At 38.3% G+C, this 15,906-nt stretch overlaps 1 protein-coding gene across 3 annotated transcripts in view; it reads left to right on the top strand.

Annotated features, from left to right (window-relative positions):
• Window positions 1-15,334, top strand: part of EIPR1 (EARP complex and GARP complex interacting protein 1) — a 147,931-nt gene extending 132,597 nt beyond the window's left edge. The window contains exons 9-10 of one of the 3 annotated variants that reach the window (XR_010372336.1): window positions 10,632-10,875; window positions 12,443-15,334. Coding sequence is in view for 2 of the 3 variants with exons in the window: in XM_064447985.1 (XP_064304055.1) it covers window positions 12,443-12,500 (58 nt within the window). In the remaining variant the exon portion in view is untranslated. Of the gene's footprint in view, window positions 1-10,631; window positions 11,278-12,442 lie in introns of those variants that run through there. The other 2 variants (XM_064447985.1, XM_064447986.1) reach the window with 2 other exon arrangements.
• The last annotated feature ends 572 nt before the right edge of the window (window positions 15,335-15,906 follow it).

The raw sequence follows: 15,906 nt of genomic DNA, 5'->3' as shown, positions 1-15,906 counted from the left end.
TCATGTACCTTGTGCACACAAGAGGCGTTCAGTCTGCCTTCCCGTGACTCTGCTGGCTATATGAAAGACAAAAACTAAATGAAATGAGTACAACTCTAAAGGGAAAGTGAGCTGACCAGGTAAAAGAAGAGGGGTCTGTTTTAACATAGACCTCTTTGTGGTATCATACACAGATGTTTTGTTGATGCTGAACCTTTTTTGGGCTTTGTAGAAAGGGCCTATTTTGATGCTTATTACATTGCAGATGGGAGAGTGGATTATCTATTAAGTGCATACAGTACAGACCATACATACAATTCATATTTCCATGGGTTTATAGGCCCTGATCAACATACTTGACCAGCTTGTGTGCCCATGGAAAACTGAAATCTGCACTAACAAGTAGGTAAAGCACAGATTTTCCCACTAAGGGAGGCTGTTTAAGGACCTATGATCTCTACTACAGTTCCATGAGAAGACACATTCTTCTGGCAAGTGTGCAAAATATATAGATAGTAAATATAGAGGGTGCCATCTACTGACGTGCAAAGGGAGAATATATCTGTGGCATTGTCCGGAAACGTGCCGACTCAATAAAGTTGTTGTTATCCTCCAAATGGCTTCCTGACTGTAGATGCAAGCATGAGTCTAGTCTAGGCTTGTCTTTCCCTGTAGTGCTGTAAAGAGATCAGTCAAGCTGCCTGATGTAATCTTTGTATTTCTAAAAACTTGTCCTTGTAACCAAAAAGCTCAAGACTGATGTGCAAAATTTCAATGGCACGGAGGTTTTCTTCTATTATTATTTTAAATCAGGTTGAGAAGAATTTAAATCAGTTATTTTCTGAAGCTTTTTGGCCTGATGTCACTGGAAACCTAGTGTAACTTGTGCCTTCTCCTTAGGTCTTTTGCTGGATGGGCTGCAGAGGAGCTGCAGAAGTGGGAAGCTGGGTCACCTCCCCCTTGGTTTTTTTCCTCAGGAAATTGAGTGTTGAATTCTCATTTTACTACAGAAAAGTGTTCTATCAGAAAATATCTGACTATCACTATAAATTTCTCCTTACCTTGACAAAGAGATATTATTAGAATTATTTGATTTCCTGCCTGTGGGGACTAATTATTTTAGTAGTGAGTTTCTGAACTTGAGGATGAAGAGAATAAATGACCTTTTTTTTTTTTGTCTTCTAGTACTGTTTTTTCTAGCACTGTTTTCAGTAAAGTAAAAGGAAATTTTAGACTTACCACCACCACCTCTGAAAACACAAGCTTACTGCTCAAAAAAAAGTTAAAAGACAAATCAAATGTTAGGAATTATTACACTAGGAGTGAATAGCAAAACAAAGAACTTCATTATTCCATTGTATAAATCTGTGGTGCGTCGTATCTGGAATGCTGCATATGCAGCTTAGGTCTCCCAGCTTCAAAGGAAGTGTTGCACAAACGAGAGGTGGGTAGGAGTTAAGGAGCTGCTACTGCACTCAAGAGGGTCCTACAAAAAACACAGAAGGGAGGAAATGTTTATTCTCCACTACTCACACTAGAAGAATTGAGAGGCAACCAAATTTTAAAAATGTTACTGTGCACAGATGAAATTGTGGAACTTGGTGCCGTAGTATGATCTGAGAGCCAAAATAATGGGATTCATGAAGAATTCGTGAAGAGTACTTTGCCTGTTAAAAGTTGCTGCAGTTGCAACCTTTGACTCAGAAAGCCCTTTCCCTTCTAACTTGGGGCAATCAACACTGCATGTCCAGGAAGGATCACTTTATTCTCATCCATTTTCTTATGTTTTCTTCTAATTATGGTCTACTGGACCTTGCAGGAAATAGAATGTTAAACCAGGTGGGTTTTTAGTCTAACCCAAAACCCCAGGAGCCAGAAGATAGGACCTCGCCTCTTACCTTGTGCCTGCAGAGTCATGCCCTATTTTCTGTCTGCTCTGTTTGTGGCCCAAAGAGCTGAATAATTCTTGCATGGGTGCCACTGGGTGTCGTTTGGGATGACTGGTAGGTTCTGCTCAGGATATCCTTCAGGAAGGCACAGAGGTGTGACCAGAACAGGATTCCAGACTCTGCTTTGTAACACAGGTGCCTAAAATAACTAGGGACCACGGTGCCAATCTTTCAGATACCCAAGGCACTTATTGGCTTTATCCCTTAATTATGAACCAAAGACAATATTCTTCAGATCATCTGTAAATATCTCTTGAGGCTACTTGTCAAGATAATTTCTTCTGGCTTTTCAAACTCAAGGGAACTATTTTGATTGTAAGATAATATAACATAAACATGTCACTGATGATGTGAACATGTTTGTATGTAAGTATGCTACATCATTTCCATTAGAAGTTTGAAGTGAAAAATAATGTTCAAAAATTGCAGACTTCTTCAGTTGGAACTCCTCTAGGTGTCCTCAGTTTCTTCCCAGGTACCCGCCTACGTTTCCGACATGGTACGCCAGCTCCCACGTTTCCATAAAAGCTTTGGTCATCAAAGCAGTTTAGCATTTTAACCATATAATTTGCCTCGCATTGAATGTCACCATTGGCCCATGTCAACCAACAGCCTTCAAAGGATTAAGTAACTCTTTCCTTCTGTCTCCTGTGTTGCTTGCTTTCCTTCAGTAATTCTTTACCATTGAGGTGATGTCAAAGGGCCCTGATTGAGGAACAATATATATGTGACATCTTCAAGTACACAAAGAAAAAAAAAAGGACAGAAACAGAGAAAGGTCTTTGTTGCAGCCACTTAGCAAACCTAGCAATCATGCTGGCTTCCTGAATAGGTTGCCAGTTATGTTCTGTAATGACTTTGCTTCCTATAACATAAAAATGCTTGTCTACCTTGTTATTAGGGTTCCACCTGTGGTCTTAACACCCACATTTAATTTCTGGGATCATTCTTTTGAATTTTTATCCTGCTTGCATGCAAGCTAGTGTCAGAATGTCTGCTGAGGATGGTTTCACTGAAGAAGGCTGTTTGGAAGGGTATTCATGTCCTGATGTGGCTGAGTCTTGTGATCTTGCACCTGGAGGTGGGAATGTTGCACCAATAGCCTTTCGGCTTCTTTGTTTGTTAAGTGATGGTGCATGTCTACTGTGTAGTAATGTTCTTAAGTAAAGTTAATTCTGTGTGATTGAAATAATTTGCTGGAGAATGACAGTTGGATTAGAAATCTCAGTCCTTGCAGTGCTACACCACTAGTCCAGGAGGTCACACTTTGGCAAACACAGAGCTCATGCATTTCTTTCAGTGATAATACTGTCAACTCCAATTTACAGCAGTCTGGTTTAATGCAGAGCTTACCAATAATTCGTAGTGATCAGAAGATCAATGAGATTTAGTGTTCGTGTTCTGAATGAACAAGTAAGTGTTAGGTGGCCTCCTGGGGGCTCCTTCCTCATCTTTGGCTGCAACAGCTCGGAGTCCTCAAAGTTGAAGCTGTAATTCATTGATGTAATTCTAATTTTAGGATGTAAAAACCCAAACACTTGATGTTTTTAAAGTTAGCAACTCATGAGAGTTAAATCAGGGTGGTGTGTCAGTGATGGAATTTTATCCCCTTGTTTTTTAGCCATACAAATGTAAGCAAACCCAGGCTAATGGCCTCTGTTGTTAGCAGCAGTGTGCTCTGATGCAGCAGTGTGGTTCTGTAGCCGTCTCTCTTAAGGGCTTTCTTTCCCCCGTAGGGTGACCTCTTTCCTGGCTCATTGAGATAAATTCTCCAAGATTCTTGACCTGATCTGATGGAGGCGGAAACTGAATGGCAGTTTTAAAATCAGTAGTCTCCACATGAGTGCTGTGTCTAGCACATATTGTGCCCTTAAAAATGAAATAGAGAAATGCCCTCCCTGAACCTAAAACCCAGCCATGGCTTTAGCGTCTTCTGGGATAGAGGCATTTCGTGCAACCTGTTGAATTAAGGGGATTTTTATTGCCCTCCCTGCATTTAATTTTTATGTATACAACACTGAACTTGTCCAAAAAAGACTTACTCAAAGCAGCAAGGCATTAAGAATAAATTGCTGAGAGCTCCAGTGTCATGCGAAATCACGGAATAAAAAGAGCCAGCAGCTATTACTGTGTTACTAGGAGAAAAACCCTTTCACAATGAGACACAAGGATAAGACAGAGGAAAACATATTTTAGCTCTCCTAAGCTCTAGAGTTCCTTTTTTTTTTCTTCTTTCTTCTTTTCCTTTTTCTTTTTCTTTTTCTTTTTCTAATAAACCTCAAATCTCTTCTCTTATGTTGTCATCCACTGCAGCCCTCTCAGTAGGAAATCACTGAGATCTGAGATGGCACACTTGATATAAAGCCACTTTTGATTTAGGGGGAAAAAGAAGAGTATTAGAAAATAAGAGTTTGTCTGACAAGAAATGCAAATTACCTGTAGTACTTGTTGCTGGTTATAGTCTTGTAGATTGGTCAGTGTATCTAAAATTCCTCCACTAAATTACAAGACCAACCTGGATTTTGGCATGTTTGCAATTACGTTTATCTTCCACGCACATCAAATACATGTGTGTTAATGTATGTGTTTTTAAAAGAAATAATACATCAACTGCCATTTGTGATGTAAGAGTGATACAAAGACATTCTTATCCTTAAACTTTTGTACTCAAGGGGAGTTAAGAAAGCCAAAACAACTTCACCGTTAAAATTAGCAAATTTCTAAGATTTAAGGGTTTGTCAAGAATTGACAAGTTATTTTTGCCACACACAAATGACACTAGGTATGGAATTGTTACAGTAAATTTAGTATGTTATTGCTTAGAATCCAGTATCTCCTAAACTCTGAGTACAGGCTCTGGATATGTGGATTTTATTAATATTCCTGAATTGAGTCATATAGGCATGAGTTATTTAATTTTTCCCTAGCTTCTTAATACCTGCTCAGGAAAAACTATTCAGATTCTGCTCTCGCTGCTGGAGGAAGCTGGCATGTTAATCCACTTTGCTTACTTTGCAGTTATGTAAATTTATTAATTTTGGGAGGATTTTTTTCAGAACCTTGGCCTCAAATTGCTAGAAGCACAGCTCTGAAGGAGCTTTTGTTATTGTTTCATCTGTATAGGAAGTGATAGTATAAAGGATACTTTTGCCTCTATGTTGCATTTTAAGATTCAGATAGGAAATGGCCTGAGCAGAGCAGGATTGTCTCAGACAATGTGGCCAGGATACATAGCTTGCCTATTGAGGGCTCTCTGAGTTCAGCCTGAGTCTTTCCCTGTCCCTGCCATTTGTTGTGCTGACTGTTTTCAAGTGCGTAACTGCTCCCAGTAGCCTGTAATTGCAAGGTCAGTCTAAGGTGAAGCTGTGCCTTGTTTAGGGAAAGACATGAACAGTCTGTTTAGGCCATATGTTGTTGCCTTGTCCTTTTCTTGAAACCTTTGGGTAGCTCAGCATGTTACGTACAATGATTAGGAGCACCAATCTTGCAGAGTACACGATTGGGACCAGCTTAGCTTCGGTGTAATTGGCAGCTTTGTGGAGTCTGTGCTTGAGTCTTAGATGGGTGTAGCAAAACAGCTATTCTGAGCTGATATTTTATTTTGAGGGTGAATTACCCCATAATCCATGATTTTTTCTTGCTATCTTGTGCACTTTTATTGCAGAGAATGGAACCCACCAAGTATTTATTTTTCTCATTTGTTTACAAAAGCGTCGCTTTTCCCATATGCATGGACATGACTACTCTATATCAGCCAGCAGCCAGCATCTGGAGGAAACTTGTTAAAAAAATTGTTGGTTTTGTTTTGGTTTGGTTTGGTTTGGTGTTTAAGAATTGAGACTTACTTTGCCATGAATGCAAAAACAAGGAAAGGGTCAAACTATGTAAATAAGTTTGACAAGCAGCTTGCTTACGGCCTTCCATTGATGTTCAGTCTATACATTTGCTCTAGCTATTAATTTGGTTAGAAACACTTAAGGACAGGGATCTATTATTTCCTCACTGAAAAAAGCACAGGCTAAAGCTTTGTTTTAAAACTGATCATGGTTGCTAAGTAACAGTCTAACCTAAATTGAGTGTTTTCTTCAACAACTAATCCCAAATTCTTAAAAAGTGAAAAATTAAAACATGATAAGTCTTACTTTGCCCATATGATTAACAGTCGATTTGATTTAAACCTTGGTCCCACTGTTGTCAGTGGAGAAAGCTTCCACTGGCTCAATGACATGGGTATTTCTCCACTGATTCTCATCCAGAGTGGAGAGATTTGTAGTATAATGTACCTATTTGGCAATTTCTGTTCTTTCTAATGAACTAATTGCTAGAATTTTCCACATTTCCTCCACCTTCTCACATCTGCAATGTTGTGGTTTTGGTTGGGTTTTTTTTGTTTTGAGGCAGTTGAAGAAATATTTAAATATAGGAATGAAATTGGGTATTGTCATTAAATCAAAAGGAGAATGTTTCATGATCAGCTAATGATGGCTGTTTCCATCAGTGCATACATTCTGTTCCCCAGTGGGTTTTGTTAGTTACATGGGTGTAACGCAGTTCTGCTTTCTCCTGGTAGGCTAACAGAAGGCCAGGAAAACAGATTTAGGTTTTAAGTTGAGGACTAGAAGCACATCCTTCTGCTTCACAGCCGGTGCTTAATACTGTAAGTCACAGCACCTCTTGGTCAAGTCAATAAATCTCTTGCAGTGCAGAGATGCCCAGGGTAACAACGTCTGAGTTAGTACCACAAATAGAAGTGGAATAGGCATGTCAGTGTGGCTGTGCACCTGAGCTACTGAGCTGTGCTGGAGGAGGTTTATTAGCTCTAGCGAAGTGCTGCACTAATGCTTTTGGATCAGCGTTAGTTCACCTGTGTGATGCAGTGCTGAACAGGGTAAGTACATCAGCGTGGTCAGGCACTTGCTTGGTTGTTTAAGCACTGTCCACCCACACTGTAGGCATACCTTCCAGTAATTTTATCGGTGAACTTCTTGGTTATGCTGTATGGTTTCTATCTATTTCTTTTACGTTTGAAGGTCTCAAAGCTGTTGACAGCTTACAGAAGTTGGTAAATATTATTGCAGTTAGAACTTGCAAATTGATTTAGAATCTCTCTAAATTATGTAGGAAGCCAGTTTCTCAAATCTCTCAACATGGTTAAATTTCTTCTCTGGTCTTCAAACGTAATTGTAAGAACAGTACTGATGCTGGTGTACACAAGATGATTATGTTGTGTCTTTGCAATTAACTAGACAATACTGCAGAGTTAATATTTTAAGCATACCACTTCCCAACCGTTTGGTACTTCAAGCATTTGGGCCTAGTGCACTGAGGGGTTTTTTGCCTTTGACATTGAGCTTCTGTGTTTGGCCTCTGTGTGTTGTCCATCCTGTCCTCGCTGTGCCGTGCTTTTAGAGATGCTTAGGTCTTTTGCACTCATGTCTGAACCACTATGAACTCCTGGCACAGGTTGGAGACTGGCCAGTTAGAGCACGTGTCGTTGAATGGGAAGTCTGTGCAGAGCTGCGTTCTCAGCTGAATTGCTCCTGGTTCTTCTGCAGTTGCCAGAAGTATGGGAATAGGTAACCTGTGGTGTAGTAGAAGGCTTCAAGGGAGGAATCCCCCTCCAAGCCCTCCCCAAAAAAAGGCATAGTACCCAGAACATCACCAGACTCAGGAAAATGGGAAGCTCATGCAACTGCATTGTAAAGCAGGGACTATTAAGTTATCTTCCTCTCCCTTCAGATTTATGTCACTGAAGGTTGTTTTGTCCTTGTCTGTCTAAATGTGAACTCCTTACAGGCAGCTTGTATTTTAAAATGAGGGAAAAAAACCTGTGAAACAAGATCCTCTCTGTTTTCTTCTCAGTAAAAGTACCAAACTGAGAAAATCCTGTCTGGTAGGTGTAACCTGCATTGTTTCTTCACAGAGGCTTATTTTTTTGTGTTAGGATCTATTTAAAGCATTTTCATGCGTTGTGACCATTTAGCTAAGTGATTCGGATTGTTTGTAGCATTAACCAGCTCCCTCATTACTCACTGCTCCATGAATCTTTGTCAACTAAAACACTTAACCGCCGAAGTTTTTCTGTTCTCATTCATCAGAAATATCTTCAGATCACCAGTTAAATATATTGATGAGAAATAGCCCAAAAATGATCTTTGACGAACCTCACTGTTGCCCAGTTCATTAACATTTTCCCAGTCACTTTATTTTCAGATGTACTGGTAAAGTAGTTTTTAATACCTTCAGTGGGTGTTGCTACTTCTGTGTGCTGTCATTTTTAAAATGGTAAGATTTGAAAAATCAAGATTTCACATAGTACTAAGTCAGATTTTTTTTTTTAATCCAAGTACTTTATCAACAGAAATGTTTTTAACATCCAGACTCATATCCTGACAAAAAAGATTAGTGATTCATTTGACAAGACCTAGTTTCCATGGAACTTGTTGACTGAAATTGATTTAATTTTTTAGCATCTATTTCTTTGTTGCTAATCTCTATTTTTGAATTATCTATTTAGATATCTTAGAAGCCATATCAGGTTACTTAGATCCTAAATCTTTATGAACACCATCCCCCTACCTTTTTTACTTTTTAAAAAATTCCTAACTATGGAACCAAATTTACATTTCTGTAATCAAGCAGAAAAAATCTGTTTGGTTTTTTTTCAAAAGATTTATCAATAATTAACAAAATTTTGGAATGTTCTGAATCTTTTAAAAAATTTACTTGGCACTGGTGAGGCCACACCTTGAATATTGTGTTCAGTTTTGGGCCCCTCAGTATAGGAAGGACATTGAGGTGCTGGAGTGTGTCTAGAGAAGGGCAGCAAAACTGGTGAAGGGTCTGGAGAACAACTCTTATGAGGAGAGGCTGAGGGAACTGGGGTTGTGTAGCCTGGAGAAGAGGAGGCTGAGGGGAGACCTTATTGCTCTCTACAACTACCTGAAAGGAGGTTGTAGCGAGGTGAGTGTTGGTCTCTTCTCCCAAGTTACTAGTGATAGGAAGAGACGAAGTGGCCTCAAGCTGCATCAGGGGAGGTTTAGATTAGATATTAGGAAAAATGTCTTCACTGCAAGGGTGGCCAGGCATTGGAAGAGGCTGCCCAGAGAGGCGCTGGAGTCACCATCCCTGGAGGTATTTGAAAAATGTGTAAACGCAGCACTTCAGGGCATGGTTTAGGAGACATGGTAGTGTTGGATTGACGGTTGGACTTGATGATCCTAGAGGTCTTTTCCAACCTTAACGATTCTATGGTTCCATAATAAATTGTACTGTCGTTATTTTTCCTTTCTCTTATTGTTCATATAGATATGGCTTTTATGTTTCCTCACTCTTTTTGGGGCATCTAGTAATGTATGTGTAATTTGTTCCCAGTTTTTACTAATACTTCTCTAATACTTCTGTGCTCCCAAAATACAGTTATGGTGATACCTGCTTAAAGTTTTGGTAAGCTGGCCCTTTTAAAAGTTTTTACTGTATTCCTTAGTGTTTGGTGTACCACCAGCTGCTTGAAGGAAGTAAATGCAGCTTACTAATTGTTTTTTCAATTCACCCATTAGCTTTTAAAGTAATGTTTTAACTCTGTCAGTGAAGCTCAGTATTGTGTTACTTCTGTTGGGTGCTGAGCATGCTCACATATAAATTATTCTGTACTGTTTTATAAATATATAAATATCAGATACTTTCCAGTTTCCAATTGTTCTTATATTGGTGTTCAATATAAGAGTACTTTTTCCACCTCTTGCACATCATGGACAGATCGTAAAGGAAAATTTTGCCTGTTTTTTAGTGATATTTCCTATTTGGAAGGAGTGGAGTGGATGACCTTCAGTATCCCATCTTTGGTTTTGTGGACTAGAGTCCTCAAAGTCTAAATTAGCTGCTGGAAAGACGATGTAGACACAGTGATATACTATGTTGCTGGTAAAATTCAATATCAGTGTCTTAGCATTATGAACCATGGTTTCAGTAATATTTCCAGTACTTTGTTTTTTCCTCTATATAGGAATATCTTCGATTCATCTTGCCAGTTATTTAGGCAGACATTACTCACTGATGGGCACTTTTTAATTTTTTTAAAGTATGTTCTTTGAAAGATTCGTTGAGATTGGATTTATGTTGTTGTGAGACTAGCTTACATAACAGAGTGTTTGTGCCATAATTATTCTATTGAATGAAAAACCATCCTGGCTACCCAGTCATGTTTATTACTTTGGAGAGTGAGATTTTACTACAGTGAAGCCAACTGAAGCATAGAACTCCCTCTATCATGAGAGACCTTTCTGTACTTCATAAACCAAAACCTACCTCTCAGTCCCCCACCAACATTTTAGCTCACCCACATCTAGCCTTACAGGAATAGCAAATTCCTTCCTCTTGAGTGAAAAGGGGCATTTACAATACAACTTTCCAGATATTCCCCTTCTTCAACAACCCTAAGGTCTTCCAGGACCAGTGGAACACAGGTTGGTAAGGCATCAGAGGTACCACAGGACGTTACTGCTAGAAGAATTGTTCTTTATCATCTTTACTCTTTCACTTCTTGAAGGCAGATAACTGTCCTGCTTGTAAAATGTCATTGTTCAGATGCTCTGTGAACATTATCGCCACAAGAATGCTTTCATAACCTTGTGGTAAGTCTGTGCATTTTGAGCTGGACAGTAGTTAATTTCTTTCTTCCAGCTGTTTTTCGCTTCTTTTCAGGTGCTTCATTCAGTATATTGACATGCCTGAGGTCCATTTGTGAAGATATACTTTCAGGTTACCCTCTTGGTCTATTAATGACAGCTTGCAAATTGACATTGCAACTGGGTGCATTAATGAAACAAGTAACTTTAAGACACCTCTTCGGTCTTTTGTAAACTACAACTGCAATACTGTCTACCAGCTTATGTTGTCACTAAGACTGTGAACACAGAACACCTCGACCAATTTCAAAATTATGGGGGTAATAAATATTTTCATTATTTTTTCCAAACACATTATCACAAATTAATTATTTGTCTGTACAAGTAAAATTGCACTTATTTCTGCATGATTTCCAGAATTCCCCTGAGAACATATAATTCTATTACATAGACAAGAAGTGAAAACCCTTACAAGAAGAAAGTCTATCAGATATCAATTATATTGTGTTTTGTTACCTTAGCCTTGCTATCTAGATAGCAGTGAATTTAAAACAAACTGTTAAGTAATTTAATAGGGGATTTTCCATTATTTTCTCAAATTTGAGCGTTCCTTTCTTTTCTGCTGTCACTTACCTTTAAACGTGTACTTTTTATGTTTTGATCAAAGCAAGAAAGAACATTGTTTTTATTTGAAAAGAACTAGTAAAACATGAATCTCTCTTCTTTTTTTATGATAGACTTATTTGCCATCTACTGTAATAATTTACAAAGATGCTTATGAGAACCTGTACTCATGGGCATAAAACTGGCTAAACAGAAATTCACGGTTATGTGAGAAAAGAACTTTCTTCCACTTAAATTAAGTGCAATGTTGAAATGAAAAATTAGTACAAAGAGCTTTAATGGTATTGTGTGTTAGAGATCTAGTTATTGTGCTATTATGGTAATAATAAAACATTTTCATGGGTCATCAAACTTATAAAGAAAAAGATTTATTAAGTTAGGGAACCTATATGGAAAATTAATGTATTAATGACATAGACCCCTGAAAATAACAAGTGCCTTATTAGGAAGAAGTTGTGTTGCTAGGAGTCAGTAACCACAGTGTCAGAATAACATGGTTTTTTATTTCATATAAGAAATGCCGGTTAATGCATCTGGTTAGATAATGAGCAAGGGATGGCTATGTGATGTAAAATATTGGGTAAAATGCTTAATTTGTGAGATGGGAAGCCATTAAAAAGTACAAGTCTTTAAAATCTATCTTAGTGTAGTGTGCCACAAGAACAGACTGGTGACCAAGATCTGTTTGAAGCTTGCCTAGAAGTAGGAAGACACCTGCACCAAAGTACTCACATGAAGTAATTCCAGTTGATAAATCAAATAAGAATAAATAAAGATAATAAACAGCTTTTAAAAATCAGATGTTTATACAGCTGCTTAATTTTGCTGATACAGAATCAAGTTAAGCATGGGAAAGAATGTCTTGGTTCATAATGCCATATAATAAATTACTTAAAGCAAAGTTTCTGAAAGTGTCAGGACTTTGGATAGACAAGAAGGAGGGTCTCTGTCACCAGGAGGAATGTAGTACTGTACTCTAGGAGGTGCCAGGAAAGCTTTGGGAGACCACAGCTAAAGAAATATCAAAATAGCAGATTCTTCATCAAAACAATTTCATGACTAATGTCTACTAGTTGCCTTAACTAGGGTAATTCTGAAATAAGTATCTAAATATATGGATTGAAAGAATTTGATCTGGAAAGCATGATCCACATCACTGATGTGTGGTTATAAAAGCATGGCAGAGGGGCTGTCTTGTAGAACTCTGACAAGGCACATCATAGAGCTCACACCACTCATCAGTTGTGTCCGTATTCTCCACAGTGGTCAGCTTTCCCAGGTTTGCAAGATTTTGGGACCCCTTAAAAGCCATGCTGACTGATCTCAGCTGGACTCCAGGCAGATACAGAAGACTTGTGCCTCTAACTCCACTCCCCGAGATCCCCTTAGTATTGGTACTTTGAGCTGGTAGGTATATAGGCTTTGGTTGTATATGCAGGAGGAGATATTTTTAACAGCAGCATCTTGCCACTCTCCCAAACATCTTTTCTTTATCTTTTTTGAATGGAAGCAGCCTGCAAGCTGGATGTAGCCCCTAGGCTGCTGGTTCAGGAACAATGAACTGCTCTTTAATTGTTCTTTCTTTGTTTCTTTCAATTTTTACTTTGATTAAAATGAAACATTTAAAAATGTGAATACACATTTTAAGAAATATGGCCTTGCTAAGTCATTACTTTAATTATTTAACTAGCGCTGATTTCATATTGTAACAAAACTTACCAGGACATCTGTGACAAGTTGTGCTTGATTGCTATCAGTGGCTGACACAATGGCTTCTTCCCTTTCAAATAAGGGAATGTGGGTGAACAGAATAAAAATGCTGTCAAATATTTACTTGCATTCAAAGTTTGTATGTCCTCCCCTCCTCCACCTACTTTAGACACCCTTCTGGAAAATGCTTTTGTGAAAGGCTTTGCTGTCAGAAACAGCAAATGTTAAATACATCTAAGCAAGTATTTGAGGAAATCAGCTTTTTATCTCTTTCAAATGTAAAATTATCCTATTATGTTTAACCATTCAGGCAACGGGAAAAAAAACTCTTATATTTGCAGCCAATGAAGAGTAATAAAAGTGCACATTTTGAATGTAAACAATTTTTTTCAGCTTGTTCAAGATCAGACTATATGGGCCCAGGTCTGATTTACAGAAATTGCTCAATGAATAATGAATATCTTTGTGATTTATGTGAAAACATAAAAATTGTAAGCTGGTCCTGGTTAATTCACAGAGAGGGGAAAACAACAAAATACAAACCTTAATTAATGTGAATAATTTATTCGTCTATAAAGTCAGCCATTCAACTTGAAATATATTTCCATCCCACTCCCCCCCAGAGGCTATATGCCCAAATTAAGGAGTAGCCATAGAATCATAGAATCATTAAGGTTGGAAAAGACCTCTAGGATCATCAAATCCAACCATCAATCCAATACCACTGTGCCTCCTAAACCATGCCCTGAAGTGCCTCATCTACACGTCTTTTAAATACTTCCAGGGATGGTGACTCCACCACCTCCCTGGGCAGCCTCTTCCGATGCCTGACCACTCTTTCAGTGAAGAAATTTTTCCTAATATCTAATCTAAACCTCCCCTGACGCCGCTTGAGGCCATTTCCTCTCAATGTGCATGGCCAGACAGCACAAGCACATTTTGCACGTGATCACAACATCTCTAGAAAATAGAACTGGGACAAATTCTAGTTTGACTGGATTCCCACCTGAGGACTACACTGAGCATGCCCTGCACATTCACTCTGGACACTGCTAGTAGAAAAAACTGAGGAACTAGCTTGTTATTTGGTGAAGCCTTTGGAAACCTTCTTTACAATTTCAGTATGTTTCAGATGATGCCTCAGAGTGGTTTCTTGCTAGAAGATAATATTTTTTTGAAAAAAGACATCCACCTTTTGGCCTAATTCCAGTTAATGTCTAGAGCTGTTTATAGGCCCAGCAGTAGCAGATAACTGTAACAGATAAGAAAAGTGCCCTTCACTTTTATACATGTTCTTAGAGAAGCTTTGTCCACCCAGAAGCCAATCACAGATTTCCTGATCCCTAAAATTCAGATATGTGTACAATTAATACTGAAACAAGGAAATAATTGCAAGTTATAAATTCAGATGTTTTCCTACGTATGTCTGACATCATGCCACAATACTATTGCCTTGGCCTGTTCCCATAAGGAGTTATCTCATGTACAAAGTTATCTATGTCTTTTCAGCCCATTTTGCAAAGAATACATAGGTTTCCTGAGCAGAGCAGGATGAAACAGGCAGCAGTTTCCTATCCGAGTCTGCTTTGCTGCAGCCCTGTGCTCATGTGCTTTCTTCTCTTCTTTTCAAATGGTCCCTTGCTAATCTCCATGTTTTCTTGCCCTGTGCTCAAATTGCTGTAATGTAAGGAATGTCTCAGGCTCTCCGTTTGCAGACTGTTTTTGTGGTCACATAGCATAGCTTCTGCTCAGACCTCACCATGCCTGTTTGTACCTGAAGCCATCAGTTCGGGTTTACATTCGTCTCCAGATTCTCACAAAACTGAATGGGAAGATTTGTTCTTTCCATTGTTTCAGATATCATTAAATATGAGGAAGTGTAGTTACAGCCCTTTGCTGGTGCTCTTCCTGACTGAATTCAGGGTGGTTAGGGGTGTTTCAGAAATGTCCATCCAACATTAGCTTTTCCAGCACAAGAATGGTGTGGGGGTCTGTGTTCCCTAATGTATATAGGGCTTTCAATCAGTATTAAGACTATATTGTACTGAAAGAGCAGTTACATTTGGCAAATAATTTAAGTCAGGTTTGGGAAATAAATCCTTTGATGAATCAAACAGGATGTTTTTATTTCACTGGGGTTTTAAAAAAAATAATCTGTACTATTGGCTGTGCTCTTCACCAAAAACCTAGGCACATAATGCAGTAATGAGTAATGAGAATGGATGAATTTGAAGACCAGAAGACACTGTATCTTGGTGGAATAGATAAGCAATGAAAACATATTTTAAAAAGAAGTGACTAACTGAAAAAGCAGATGTATAGGTGCTGCTGGTTTTTTGAAGGTGGTTTTTTTTATTATAAATTATCAATTTTTATTAGATTTTTGTATCCACTGTTGTTTCATCTAGATGTATAGTTATGAAAAATAAAAAATAATTACCTGAATGTGTTTGTCTTATGTTTCTTTTCTGCTGAGGTCAAGTTAATTTTGTAGCATAGTGCCTGTTTTTTCAAAGTGCCACTGCTAAATGACATTAAAATTACAAGTACAGAACTAGATTAAAAGAACATGATTAAGACTGCAAAGTCAGGAAAAATCATAATTAAGGTTGTCTGTGCAGTTTTAATTCAGTTCCTGTGTGTACATGCAGCCTGATAAGAGTGTTTAATTACATAGTCATGACCATTTCTTTTCACAGGGCACTTTCCCAGTCAGTGAGCACCACCAGTCCTGTACGTGTGCGAAGTACCTATTCAAAACTCTTTTTCTCCCTGTTATACATTCCCAGGCCTCGTTGCTGGCTAGCCAAATCTTGTTATGGAGAAAGAATTATTAATTTGTTTGGGCCTCTTCAGTGGTGTTTATCACTGTTATATTTCATGTGTCTTTCAAATAAGAATGGATGTACTTTCACATGTGAGAAGTTGGTACTATTATCTTTCTATAAAGGGGAATAGAGATAAATTGTTGTCATTGAAGCTTGCTAATTTTGAGCATCCGGTTTGAGGTGTATACA

The sequence above is a fragment of the Phalacrocorax carbo genome, chromosome 3 (genome assembly GCF_963921805.1).
Source record: "Phalacrocorax carbo chromosome 3, bPhaCar2.1, whole genome shotgun sequence".
Lineage (NCBI taxonomy): Eukaryota > Metazoa > Chordata > Aves > Suliformes > Phalacrocoracidae > Phalacrocorax > Phalacrocorax carbo.
This window is presented reverse-complemented; position numbering and strand designations above follow the sequence as displayed.